General features: G+C 42.2%; 4 protein-coding genes across 4 annotated transcripts; 1 reads left to right on the top strand and 3 right to left on the bottom strand.

The window, feature by feature from the left end:
* Positions 1-3,622: 3,622 nt before the first annotated feature.
* EAF02_001176 (uncharacterized protein) lies at positions 3,623-7,321 on the bottom strand. The gene is made up of 3 exons (XM_038897224.1): positions 6,765-7,321; positions 6,052-6,650; positions 3,623-6,002 (listed from the first exon to the last, which is right to left on the bottom strand). Exons 1-3 carry the CDS (start codon positions 6,769-6,771, stop codon positions 4,146-4,148), a joined length of 2,463 nt encoding a protein of 820 aa, XP_038764083.1. The 5' UTR covers positions 6,772-7,321; the 3' UTR covers positions 3,623-4,145.
* A 425-nt stretch (positions 7,322-7,746) lies between these two features.
* On the top strand, positions 7,747-8,643 carry EAF02_001175 (uncharacterized protein; the record flags this gene model as incomplete). The annotated part of the gene is made up of 1 exon (XM_038897223.1): positions 7,747-8,643. One exon carries the CDS (start codon positions 7,747-7,749, stop codon positions 8,641-8,643), a length of 897 nt encoding a protein of 298 aa, XP_038764082.1.
* Positions 8,644-9,208: 565 nt separating this feature from the next.
* On the bottom strand, positions 9,209-10,121 carry EAF02_001174 (uncharacterized protein; the record flags this gene model as incomplete). Its single annotated transcript, XM_038897222.1, has 2 exons — positions 9,209-10,027; positions 10,083-10,121. 2 exons carry the CDS (start codon positions 10,119-10,121, stop codon positions 9,209-9,211), a joined length of 858 nt encoding a protein of 285 aa, XP_038764081.1.
* A 910-nt stretch (positions 10,122-11,031) lies between these two features.
* Positions 11,032-13,728, bottom strand: EAF02_001173 (uncharacterized protein; the record flags this gene model as incomplete). The annotated part of the gene is made up of 3 exons (XM_038897221.1): positions 11,032-12,657; positions 12,726-13,109; positions 13,183-13,728. 3 exons carry the CDS (start codon positions 13,726-13,728, stop codon positions 11,032-11,034), a joined length of 2,556 nt encoding a protein of 851 aa, XP_038764080.1.
* Positions 13,729-14,343: the final 615 nt, after the last annotated feature.

Here is a 14,343-nt window from a genome sequence, read left to right as displayed (position 1 = left end):
TCCATTTACAACTTAATTTAGCTCTATAGACTTTCAAGAGAGAGCTGGAGGTTTGTAGGATACACCGCATACAGGTGTTGAGTCTTCGCATCCCTGTGTGTGTATGTGTATGTGTGTATATGTGTATGTATGTATAGCTATAGGGAGGATTAGATATATGAATAGATAATTGATAAGTATTATTTAGATGTATGGTTAAAATAGTCTTTTTATACTAGAAGATTGAGGGATTAGATCTAGAGTATATATCTGAGTTGATGTCGCGAAGTGGGGGGCTGTTTGTGTGTTTTCTGAGTTTGTGTTCTTGATTTGGGTTTGGGTTTTATGCTGTATGTTACGATACTATGAGGAATTGTGATGATCATTATCGCGAATTTGTTTTGTTATTGTTGTTACTATTGTTGAGAGATTAGATGAGCATGTGATCAGATTTATGGAGTTTAAAAGGTGAGAATGAAATGAGATAGGAAGCCCTTTGTGTCTGGGGTTGAAATTGATGTTAGCAATCTTGCGAGATGATCATCAGCCCATGGAGATTTTTTGGCATCGGATTGGGGTGTTGATTCGAATATTGAGTTGTAATGGGTGGGTATATATAGTCGTTTGCGAGGTTGATTTTTACCTGGTATGGGAATGTGATATCCCCTAGACTGCCAACAGAGGACACCTCGCTCTATTGACCAATCAGAACATCAGAAATTTGAGAATTCTCATCATCGAAATATGAGTTTTTTTATAATAATTATCAACTGTTTATAATAATATCTTTAAATCCATTTTATAATTATTTTTCAATAAAAAAAACCTAAATATATATTTGATATATTTATTATTATTTTCCTAATAAATTTCAAGTTTTGAATTTATTATCAAGGCTTTTAATTATAATATCATTTATTGAATTATTGATGGTTGAGCTTGTGCACGGACCATTTAAGGTGTCCTAAGCCGGCAGTCTAGGGGATAGGGGGATAAGTTAGTAAATCCATGACCAGGAAATCACTTGATAAGTATCTAGTATACATACTCCATAGCCAGAGAATATAAGAGAGGTAGAGCAAAAGATTCCAAACGTAGTCTATAATAACTTATATATATTTTCTCCCAACACAGATTTTACAGGATAGAATATTCTTATAAAGCTGTAAACATAAGGTTAACGACTAGAGAAGGGGCGGGACTTGCTACTTTTTTTCTCGGGGAATTAAAATCAAACTATACTAGACGCGTGCTTGGTTGACAGCGGAATTGTAATTTTTACTTGTGATTATTGACTGTGGGATGGTATATGATTCGAGAATCTAGGATGTGTTGTTGTTCTTCGCTTCGTGTTGTTATTAGGAAGGAGGGGTTATTACCACTACAAGTTATCACCGTCGATACATCGAAAATACATCTCTGATATCTGATACCAATAACCGCAGATTCTTAAAATGTAAAATACTATCTGCTCTACACCACAGTCTTGGAACCCCGCAGCAAAAGTACACACCCCGTCCAATCGCCGAAGCTCACTCTTGATAAAAAGTAAACGCAGAGTAGTCGATACTATTTTATATACACATGATACCTACTTCCATTAAGACACCATGCGAGATTAATCTACATATCACTTCTCTCATAGTGAATCCATCACATGTTTTCTAGATTACTCAAATACAAAGGTTCCAAGACCCTCGAGTACTCCAAAATTGAAGAAAGCGAGCTCCAACATAGAATCGTACTAGGCTGGAACAACCCGACGAAATATAGTTGAGCACAAGAAAAGATGATTCTGGATCTATGTTCTCGTAGCTTGAGATGTACTGAGATATTCAAATGATAAGATCTTGTATATCTTATAGATGCTGATGATTGTAAAGTAAAGTAAATCGACAGTGAAATTCTTGCATATGTCAAATGCTAAGTTCGTGACCAGATGATTAAATCTCCAGACATCCAGATCCAATATAGCCAGAATTCAAAATTCAACCAGATAAAAAGACCAGAACATGATTTTGCAACACAGCAAACAAGACCTAGCTACAGTCCATCTTGATTCCTTAAGCGTTTGAAGAATTCAAGGATAGTTCGTAACACCTCTTTATATAAGCGGATTTCAGCTCAGTGTCTGTGAAGTGAAAGGCCAAAAAATTAAAAGGAGATGTTGTTGCGGGATTTCAATGCAGGGAGTACTTAAGGTCGACCACTTCCAAGTGTTAATAGATCATTTATGCAATGTAAAATCAATACAAAGAATGTATGAATGGAACTCTGCGGTAAATACACCAAGACTTTGGCGCTTGATCTCTAGGTTAACCCGGCTTCTTCTTCGAGAGGGGACGAGAGTCAAGGAAGTGAAATGAAAGATAGCGATGAATGACTGTCAACTCTAATGTCGCTGTTATTGTGCTAATCATCTTCTTTTATTCACTAATAGCGACAAAAAGAAACTTGTGATAATACAAATCCAAATACACGATGATTACCAAACAAATCACACACTGTCATGTAATGAATCCCGCGAGCATTCTTTACTTCATGCTAAATAAAGTATATACTTTACTAGCCTATCAACGGGGGCTACCTTGTTCTTATTGCTTGATATACAATCATGAAATAGAAGAGTCTAGGGAGATCTTTATATTGCTGGAAATGGAATTCTAGATATCAGATTTGAAGGAATTAAGTGGAGGTGTTCACCTCAATAACATCTTCAGCACTCTACCCCGCTGATCTTCAAGGCTTGAGAATCAAAATGAAGTTATTTGTTCACTCATTCGGTGCTAAGACTAGTACAATATACGAATTCGTATCAAAGTGGAATATAAGCCCCCTCTCAACCACCCCAACTCCCTCCTCCACAATATCCTAAAAACAGCAAAGTTTGAAGAAAATGTGGAATCTCCATCCTGCTTGGATTTTGACAGGGAATCCGTAATCGTGAGTGCGCATCCAGTTTATAGAATTCGGGTATTACAAAAATCCAAGTAATAAGCAAAGATATAACTACGAATCTGCCCCCATCCCATGAAAAGAAACAGCAAGAGATTTTCACTGTCATCACATCATCACCCATCAAATGATAACAAAAACCAACCTACCAGACGAAAAAATGAACAGAAATAAAGTCTTCATTGCATCCCCTATTTCTCTACGAAAAGATTCACATCCCCAGCACTCCAAATCATAGTAGCAATTTGCTAGCCCAACATCCTTCGCCCACTTCTATGAATTTTCCCGATTCTATACTTGGAAAAAACTGTGATACTACTTACCATGAGTTTATATACCTAGTAATACACGAAAGAGCTTCAAAACAGCACTTCACGCATTCGTCATCGCTAAGCATTCACTATTCTGTAAACTGGTGAATCTTACTGGTCGATCCCCCCTCGCATCCCACTTCCGATTTTCAACTTCAGATCATTCTTCACCTACACCTTCATCTCCATAACAACAAAGCAACACCTCACATCCAACATTAAAACAGAAACCCCAAGGCAAGAAAGAACCACAGAGTTTGAACATCCCTCAAAATGTATATCTACATACACACCCAGGTACATATAAACAGTTGAAACAATCCGCGGTACTAACCACCAATCCATTTCAAAACATCATACACATACACGACAATCAAGCTGATAGGTCAACTCATCCGACTGAAAGTTAAGACGTTCAACATATGGTAATTTTATTTATTCGAAAGAGGGCGCTCAATAGTTATCCCCAACGATACAATCTCATTCCATCTCCTCGATCCATGCATGAACACAGAGAAAGAAAGGGGAAACGAGATTAAACCATATCAATTCGGCATCAAGACAATATCATCTGCATGCACGACTATCCGCCGAATCAAACCACAATACGAACGAAGTGAGTGTATATAGCATGCTCTGAAAAAAAAATCTCATCATTGCATTCCAATCTACCATACGTAGTTGTACTTTTTAGCCAAGAATTGAAAGAGAAAGAGAATGAATGCAAAGAAAAATATACATGTAAAAGAAGATGGCGATGGAAAACTCCCATGATTCCTCATTTTATTTCGCCAAGAACGCCAATTAAACCCATCCACCCCACGACCTGACTGCCTCCTTTCTATTGACCAAATTTCGATCCAGTACATCAGTTTCCATGTCCTCCTCATCGTAATATAATCACGCTGGACCCGTCCTTGCCAGAACCTCACTTAGATGTTTCAAGTCATTCTGCGCCTTCTCGTCTCTTTCCAAAATACTTCTAATAGCCTGCCATTCCAAGTCCCTCATTTGATAAGCCTGTGGCATTAAGAAACCAACTGTCGGAGCCCTTGCATAGTCACCTAGTATTCTCAACGCAATAGCTTCACCTTCCGCTTGAGCAATTCGTCTTTGCTCTTCTAAGTTCTGTTGTTGATGTCTTTCCTCAGGTTTTCCAACAAAAGATGGCTGGAAAGAACCTTGAGGAGTAACAGGACTAGGAGACATACCTGGACCCGAAGGACTGATTGACATTTGGCGTTGAGCAATACCACCCGCAGTAAGAGGGCTGTGGGGATCAGTTGAACCATCAAATGATTGGATCCGTGAAGGTTGTTCCCATCCATTACGTACAACCAAGGTTACTAGTATTGAAGGCTCTGGTCTATCTTCTGGTAGATTGTGTTCTGCAAGATTGACAACAAAGTCTGGGATATTGCCGGGTCCAGGAGGGACTGGAACTAAATATGTATCTCGTACATTTCCCGGACCCTTGTTAGTAAGTACTCCATAACGTTTCTTGTCATGAAAGTAATTATACAAGTCAAGAAAATCCGATGATCCAGACGTTGGTGTTATGTTGATGACAATTACATCAGATGGTGGACTATATCGAAGACCACATAAATATTCATTGGCTTTGTCTGCATCGATTCTACCATGAACCTTTAAATCTTTATGAAGAAGTTCAGACCATGGAGTTTGCATACGATTGCGACTCAAATCTGGACCAGCAACTTGTTTAGCATATGCTGAAAATTTTGCTACCGAATCCATGCTCATTGTACCTTTCCAAACGATGTCTGGATCTGAAGGGTCTTCAACTGGAGAGTACGGCGGGGATTCATTATCATCTTGAAGCATTTTGTCAACATCAGAATCATCTCCAGGTCCATTCAGAGGCGGTGCGTTCGATGCCCTTCTGTAATGATCGGCATTACGTTGTTTATTGGTGGAAGGATGAGGCGATTGAACACTCGAAAAGACTTTGTTGATGTCAAAATTTCCTGTTGCGGAACTTTGCGTTGAGCCCTTCCTCAAAGCAGGTTGCTTGGTATCGATATTTAAAGGTGTTTTTGGGGTAGACATAGTGCGGACTCTATCATGTGATGGATAGTCTTCAGGAATTTCTGGTACTTCAACCTCGTTTTCGGGTGAGTGAGACCTAGACCTATCACCCATACCAGCATTCGGATCCAACATTTCTCGTCGATGTGCTGCAGACATTGGAATATCAGGATATTCATTAGGATTGGTGTCTTCTTCGATAATTTCCTCACCTTTGTGAGTTCTTCGAATCCGTGGACCATCATCTGTGATCATTATAGATTGCTTATCGGCTCTTGCTTTCATGAGTGCTGTTTCACGTTTCAACTCTTTACTTGCCATATCATCTGTTGTCATAACCGCCAAGGCCTGAGGTGATAATGATTGCGACAACAAACCATTACATAATTCTTGATTTTGTTTTAAATTGAGAAATATCGAGCGGATCTGTTTGATGGAGGCTGACTTGTTTGGGTGTGTACTACGAACAGCTGCTTCGATTTGAATGGCAAGTCGTTCGGCCTTTGCATCAATGGTATCGTCGGGTCGTAAGGTATAATAACGCTCTTCAATAGCATGTGGAATGGCTTGAAGTAAACCCTTCTTAATCAAAGTGACCTGGCCTTGTTGCTCTGCTTCAAGTTCAGAAATTTTGCTAGGTAAGTCTGATGGCGGAGAAGCTCTAGGTGTAGGACGAGACAACGTCTTGCGGACTTTAGTCGAAGATTCCTAAAATACTGTTAGCATGATTCATTCCGTAGTGAACCCAATGACTTACTTTAATAGCTTCTTTATCTTGGGATTCATCTCTTGTCTTGCGCTTTTGACTGGATACCTTTGCGGGCGAATCCTTCTGCGTTTCCTTCTTGGCTGGAACTGAGGGGGACTGTATCTTTCCATTCGCAGGAGTTACATCGCGCTTCTGGTCGCTTGTTCTCTTCTTGCCTTTCTTGCCCTTCTTCCTTGCCGCCTCCTCAGCATCTTGTCTCTCTTGCTCTGCCTTTTCCTCTTCGTGCTTCTCTTGCCTTGCGATCCAAGGTTGTTCACCTCTAGCAATTCCATCCAAGAGTTCTTTGTGGGCTTCTGGCGCACATTGCTCGCAAGTGTATTTGTCTGGTGTGTCTTCCTCATATGGACTTACACCTACGCAAACATTATGTTGCCAGACGGCGCAAATGTCGCAAGCGATCCAAGCAGCTTCATCATCATCCGTGGTCGAAGTAACTCCACAAACACAACGTATAACCTCAACTTCCTCTTCTTGAATAGCTGTCTTTTTTCCACCTTTCTTTCCTTTCTTTTTCGTTTCGATAGGTTGATCAAGCTCATGAGCTTTCGGGTGTTGTCCTTTTGTCGCTCGCGACGACTTCCTAACGTCTGTACAATCCCTGTTAGTTATTCCCTCGTATGATAGTATTGGAGGGGAAGCATTCTGCCAATTCCTTGCGCGAAGCAAGTGGGTTGACATGCGCAGAGGTGATTATTACTTACCAGCCATAATAAAGGATATTATCAACGATACAAAGGTTCAAATTTTCTTGAGGACGCGAATTCGATGATTACAAGGGATGAATATACGCCCTGGAGCTGAATTTCAAAGTACGCGTTGATGAATTGATTTCACGCGATCACTGGCTCTACGAACAAGCTATGGGTTTGTTGAAGAAAGGGTAATATGCAGAAAAGAAACAAGAAGCTATCAAAAGGTTATGGGAAGCTTCTCTTTGTAATCCTTCCCCAAATACAATCAGATGAGGTCGCGGTTTTGATTTTTTTTTCTGGGTATTGTTGATAGCCGGTTGGGACGGACAAGCTTCAAATTGATTGTTGATTGACCGCGTGTATTGAGTGCGCAAAATCGCTTTAAAGAACTTGATAGTGTCAAGGATTGTTGATCGCAGTGTGATGATGAAGGTATTCGAGACAATGCGACAAGGTATTTCGATACTTGATGGGCAGTAAAGGCCTGTTGATTGCTATTTGAGCGGTTTGTTTTGTTTTCTTATGGTCATGTTCTGAGAATTTATTTCAGATAGGGCAGAAGGAAGGCGGAGATTGATCGATTTTCGCCCATTGGTGAGGCAAAGAGGCAAGGCTGGCATAGAAATTCCAAGATTTTTCCAAGGTGCGGGGATATTAGTCATGTGATATCGGAGGTAATAAGATCCGATTGATAAGCCAATGAGTAGATATCAAGATAATTGGAGCTGATTAGGGGTTAGCGCCTTGGCACTAAAGAGCTCCAGCTTTGACCTTGGAACCTTGAAGAGCTCAATTGAAAATCCTAAGGAGCTTCAGCCTCGACAAATGCATCATTGAACTTACAGGTATCCTCACCTCTTGATCACAATATAGTTCAAGAATATCCAAGTTCGAGTATAACAACCAGCACATAATAGAACACTCTATTTTTGAATACTGCCAATTCTTCCTCATATGATTCAGTAATTCCTACCAAAATCATCAAATAATCATGGCAGATGTTCGTTCGCTTCTCAAGAATGAGCGAGTTGCTCGTCGCATACAACATAAACATGCTGGTTATTCAACTGCCGGTAATCTAATGTGCCTCGTCTGCCATTTACAAATGAAGAGTGAATCATTATGGGAAGGTCATTTAAGATCACCAGGGCATATTTTACGACTCTCAAAACAACAAGAAGCAGAACGTGAACGCAATGCGACAGCGGACACAAACAGCAACGAGGGAAATAGCAAAAAGAGGAAATTGGACGATGAAGATGAGGATATGGATGTGGACTATGGCACCTTAAAAAAGCGTAGTAAAGCTACACCTACTGCTTTGGAAGGATTTTTTGTTCCAGCAGAGGACTCATTAAAAGAAAGATCCGAATCGCCTTCAAAATCCGCGATACCTCATGATTTGCAAATTCCTTCTCGTCCTGCAACGCCAGCGAAACCAACCAAATCACCGCCTCCAAACAAACAAGCTAATGTGGATGAAGACGAATGGGCTGCATTCGAAGCAGATATTGCCGCTGCGGATGTTCCAACAGAAGTCGAATCAGAGGCTGTCATATTTGCACCTGCAATGACTACGGCGGAAGTGGAAGCTCGAACAGCCGAAGAAGAGAAGGCGCGGAGAAAGGAGAAGCTCGAAGCTGAGGTAGAGGGAGATAAAGAGGATGCAAGTAGAAAGTTGCAAGAAGAATTTGAGGAAATGGAAAGCTTAGACCAGAGAGTGAAGCGGCTCAGAGAGAAACGAGAAGCTTTGAGGTCGAAAGAAAAGGAAGCGATCGCAACGGTACCAATACCAACAGAAGAATCTGCAGCCAATGATGTATCGGAAGACGACGAAGACGAGGACGAGGACGATGAGGATGATTGGGATGGATTCAGGTTAAGATGATCATCAAATCTGGATTTGTACTAATACGGAGGCTGGCAATAACGATGTTTGATATCGTGTGATTATACCCTATTTAATAAAGCAGGATATCTGCTCCTCAGTTATGAGGATGTAAAATTGAATACGTTCAGTTTTAATCTTGGTATAGTCCTGTTGATATGTCGAAGTGAAGTGGGATTAATATACATAACATGCAGTTTATGTTTAGCAAGTGCTAAGGCCGAGATATAGTTCAATCAAATGCTCATTGTCCCACGATTATTAACTGAGATGGTTTCTAGCAAATTCTTTGCAATGCGTTTACACTTTTGGTCCATATTTATGGATGGGTCCCTCGATTCATTGTCGTCGAGCAAACATTGATCTGCCCACCTTCTCATCTCTCCACTTTTCCCCTTGAGGAAGCGAAGAATTTCGCTCTTACGAAGCCGATCGTCATTGCATATCGATATCAATCACAATAGGAAGAGCAAACAAGTTGCAGAAGGGTATTCAGATATCAAATAAATTGATGACATTATCCAAGAAACAATTCCCAAAAACTCCAGATATCTCTCAGCCCAAATCAAAGCCACTTTCCCATCCACTCCAAACCTTGCTTCATCGAGTCCTCCAGGCACGCTCTTTCCAGTGGATCATCTGGATTCCCTCTGACCGCGAACCCATGTCTTCCAGGTTTATAAACCCTGTGTTCCATTTCCGGTACCTTCCTCCCCTTCTCCCTCTCTTTCTGATGAATTTCCTCAATAACTCCCTTCGACTTAATCGAAACCGCTACATCATTCTCTCCCCATCCATAACTGATTGGTACAACCAATCTCTCCACATCTCTAGGAAATACCAGATTGCTTGGATGTAACGCAACGGCCGCGTCTATTAATGGTTTCTTATTCCCATCAATTGAAATCATATTCGATTCCAGCCCAGCACGAATAGCATATCGACCTCCCCAACAATACCCCACCATACCAATCTTCCTCTCTCCCTTCGTCTCCATTCTCAACTTCTCCAAAAATCCATTACAAACCGCGCTACACTTCGCTTCTTTATGTCGACCCATCCACATCAAGAAACTCGGCGCACTAGCCAAGATCCCCGTATATTTACCAAGCGTCCCCTGTTTACTGGCATCCACGGGAATTAACAAATCGGCCACTTTAAGCGCAACGGGATCGCCTTCGAAAAAATCAGGCACGTAGACGAGATATTCTCCAGAGGCGGCAAAAGCGTCGGCGAGAAGAAGATTGTTGGGGAGGAGGTGCCCGAATATATCGGTGTAGAGTACGATTGTTGCGCGGGAGGTGGAAGGGTTACCGACGATGTAGGTGCGGAGACCGTGAATGGTTTGGTAGTCGCCGATGGGGAGGCCGGCGTGGATGGTTCCCTTAGAGTGAATTAGCTAGCGTCTTGGGAGAGATGACGTGGGGGGTTTGATGTACCTTGATGCATTCATTGCATGGTTTATCCACTGTAGACATTTTGACAGTGAAGTTTGATGCCTCGCAATAAATACCTAGGTACAATACACAACTTGCGGAGTTGAGAATGAAAATAGCTCAAAGGGGTAATCGCTTAGACTGGTGGACCTCAATCTTTATCTCAAAGCAGCGAAAGTGGAAAGAAGTTGAATTGCAGATGTATATACGATTTAACTCGGATATCAAGTCCTCAACTCAAAAGTAAGTAAGTACCTAGGTAGTAAATAAGTAGTAAATAGAAAACTGTGACTGAACTGATAATTTTCCTACCCCCAAATCGCAGCGACAACAGCGCCTTTATAGAAAACCCCATCTCGTAAATCCCATATCCGATACATCATTTCGTTCATTCCTCGTCACTTGCTCGGCATTTTCTCGCGCTTTTTGGCTCGCGCAGCCCCCCACACTCGGTTGGCGAGAACGACACGTGATCTTGGCGTGCTGGGAGAGTAAGCGTGAAGGATGCGCAACCCTGCGAATTTGGGGATTGGATTGGATGGATGGATGGATGGATGGGGAAAAGTGCTTATTTTTGAGAGACTGCATAGATTGAGGGGGTTTAGTTTGGGTATGGAGCAGTAGGAAAGGTGGTGGGCGGGTGTGGATGGATGGGAGATTGATTAATTGGAGAACGTGTTTGGGACTGAGAAAAACACGAGCTGGGATTTGGGGGTTTGAGTCGAGTGAAGGGTAGTATTGGGCTAGTATGTTTTGTCTTGTTATAGTAATGTTTTTGATGGATATCAGTATTGGCTAAAGTCCGAGTAGAGCAGTCAAATATATTCTATATAACTCCTAACCATAATTCCATGATCCAACTAAAACTCTTCAAAGAAGGATAAAACCGAAAACAATCCCGATTCTCAGAACCGATATGGACTTAAAGAAAAGAGTACCTCTTCATCTTATCTTAAAGTGGAAGATCCATGACCTGTGCCGATTCAATCCATTCATACCAATTCACGTCCATGTCAAGATCCATGTTGACATCTATATCTTCACACATGCCGGCTGAGGGGTCAATTTCGCTCCATGGAGGTGTCATATCATTTGACTTTACATTTAGACTGGGACCATACCACCCACTTGAGGTGGGATCAACCCCGTCGTGTGATAGATATGAAGATTGCTCTATTCCTGTTTGACTTTGAGGATTTACTGACTGGTCATACAGATTCGATGATTCTTGACCGGAAAATTTGCTATTGTCAATGTACAGATTCGAGGAAGAGTCGTTGTGTTCGTACACCGATGTGGAATCAAGGCTCCGTTGAATTGTAGGTGGGCCGCTAGCAGTTGATTCTGGGGTATACATCTCAGCAGGCCGTCTCTGATCCTCAATCTCTAGAGGTATTGCAACCAGCTGACGCCAACGTTCGCGAAAGACATTATCGGAGTTTCCATCATAAGACGGTACTGGACTGGCTGGAAGCGGTATTTTTTCATCTTCCCTCTCTAGTTCAATTGCTGACCATGAATTCTCTCGCAGACGTTGTAGCTCAGCTGTTCGATGTTTACGCGTCTTAGCCATAAGTTTCCGTAGCGGGACCCAGATGCGCGAGTTCTCGTCTCTTTCTGAGGTATTGGTTAATTGCCGAGGAATCAACCATTTGCTATGAAGAGCGACCCAAGCTCGCTCGATAATGGGGGACCATTGGCGTCGAGAAGTTTCTATTAAGAGGTATACGATTGCATGCCAATGCGTACAAGTTTGAAAAAGCCAATTCCAATTTTGACAAGCCTTCTCGGAGTTAAGGGCATGGTTGTACTCGGCTACCTCAATGGCAGATATTAGGAGTTTTGTTCGAACCTTCTCCGAATGGTTCTCGCTGGGAGAGGAGAAGAGCACCGGAAGGTTAAGAATAAGAATCATTTTGGACACAACCATGCGTGTCAAAGTTGATAGACACCAGGATGCAATGGTCTTACTCCCCATGTTGAATCGAAGAAAGTGTTTGTCGACTGTCCCGTAAAGTTCATGTAACAATCGGCTTTGAATTTCGGGACTTGACGGACTTTCTCCGATGCTTGAAGCCATCAACCGTCTCATAACATCACACATCTCGGCTGAAACAACAGTAAGGGTCATGTCGGCTACACATGAACGCGCTGGTGGCATATCCTTTGTATGAGGATTGAGGTCGGCATCATTAATATTGAGTGGAAACTTTGTGTCAACACTATTACCAGTAGTGCTCAGTTCTGTACCTTGATCCTCGGATGCTCGCAAATCTAGCAAACATACCGTCCACCATACTCTCCTACGAGTTTCAATCTCATAGGGAGTAAGGTTAGGAAAGTGAGAACCATCCCGGTGAAGACCTAAAGCTTGAGCCATCCTTATGACCAGGCCCGTCATCATCCAGACAAATCTAGGACTCTCGTGACGCCGAACCAGAAAAAGAAAGATGAGCAGAGCTTTGACAAGGGTTATATCAGGCTCACTGAGGAAATCAGCCTTTGCAAGTGAATTTTCCAGACCAAGTCGATATTTGAAACTTAACTCCGATTTTGTACAGCCAAAGTTGCTTATGACCTAGGAGTAAGATAGTGTCGTGAGCACAATAATTGAGACAAAGCTTCCCTGGACTAGGAAACGCTTACCTCGTCTTCTTCCATTGAGGTTACTGTAGCGTAATAGATGGAAAACATTAAAGCTTCATTTGCTGGCGTGAGTTCCTTGCCCTTGTTTCCACGTAACTCACGGATCATGTCGGTGATGGCCGGCATATCTACAATTCGCATGAATACGTGGATGTTTTCACAGTATACGTTCAGCAGGAAAGGTATCTGTGACGGCAATGGACGCAACTTAGAGAGGTCGGAATCAGAAAGGTTTAGATTGTGTTTGAATAAAAAACCATGCCGCTCCGATGGAGTTCGCTCGTGCTCCAATGTGGATACCATCTTGGGTACATCTTCATTGTTTGAAGATATATCAGAATCAGCGTCGATAGCACCTCGAGTCTCCATTTGTAATCCCTCAATCTACTCTGGCGTCAATGATAGTAACTCATCAATGTATAGAGCGGAAATTACAGGAGAACTTTAACAAACCTACCTCATCATTCATGCGGGCCCAGAAACCACTACTTATGTAACGACTCCGGTTGACATCCTTTAGAACTAGCCTACCGAATTTTTTCTGCACATCAGAAGTATGTTCAACAGAGAGTTTATCTTTCGAGCTGTTTAGATCATGATTTAGATCGAGAGATGAACCATCAGAACCACCAAGCCCAAGCAAGCCATCATCATTGGAATGCACTGCTGTGGCATTGGCGTGCTCCAATTGGCCCCTTAGCTCCTTTACTAAATTCTCAAGATTATGAAGTCTCTCAATAACCGAATCTCCCTTGGAACTAGCTTCTTGTCCTGGCTTTGCGCCATTTGACTCTGCTACCGAGTTACCAGCGCGCTCGAGCCGGCGGGCCCAGCGAGGAGGTCGATCAGTTGAGGGGAGTACGCATGGGATATTTGCTCTCCGGCAATTAGAACACGGCGACAACTTATCACAACGAACTTTTCGACTTCTGCATATTACACAACTACGTAGCTTTACTGATGTAGCTGTTGTCTTGTTAGAAGTTGGAGTCGAGGAGGCCATATCCCGTGACTGCATGAGATCCTGGGTATTTACAGTTCGAGGGTATCAGTGTAGCCTTTGCGAATAAATCTGTGATTTACCGTGCCAATTTCTCGAGACTCATATCTGGTCTCTACGAAATATAGGGTGTAAGATTTGATTTTGAACATTGAACGGACCAGAAGTTTTGTTTCATCAAGAACGGAGAAGTTCCATGCACCTAGTAGGTAAGCAGAGATAGGCTCGAGATAGGGTGGTCGATTCGAGCCATGACCGTGGCGAGGTCATAGCATACAATACATAGACACCACGTGATGCCCGCCGACGACAAACCAACAACAATCACGATGGCGAACTCAACTCTATGCCCGTTGTCCAACAAATCGAGGATATTTTATGGCAGTACCCTTGAGTTCCTATCTCTGATCTCATATATCATGTTTTTATCACGCGCAATGGTCGCAATCAGGCTTCTGACAGCCATATGGCGATGAAAATCACGACAACAATATCTCCCGAGGTCGTTGTATACACAGATTTAAGTATGGTCTGAAGGATTCACGTCACTGTTTAATCTCGTCGAAGCTAAAGGCAGGATAATCACAAAGAGACAGAAGCACAACGCAAGATCTCCTG

The sequence above is a fragment of the Botrytis sinoallii genome (genome assembly GCF_014898435.1).
Source record: "Botrytis sinoallii strain Bc 23 chromosome Unknown BSIN_001, whole genome shotgun sequence".
NCBI classification, from domain to species: domain Eukaryota; kingdom Fungi; phylum Ascomycota; class Leotiomycetes; order Helotiales; family Sclerotiniaceae; genus Botrytis; species Botrytis sinoallii.
Note: the sequence above shows the minus strand (reverse complement) of the source record. Positions and strands in the feature narration are given on the sequence as shown.

Bases quoted from the DNA above. Each gene is read 5' to 3' on its own strand.
- EAF02_001176 (XM_038897224.1), bottom strand. The intron at 6,003-6,051 runs GTAAGTCATTGG...ACAGTATTTTAG, and splicing joins AAGATAAAGAAGCTATTAAA to GAATCTTCGACTAAAGTCCG.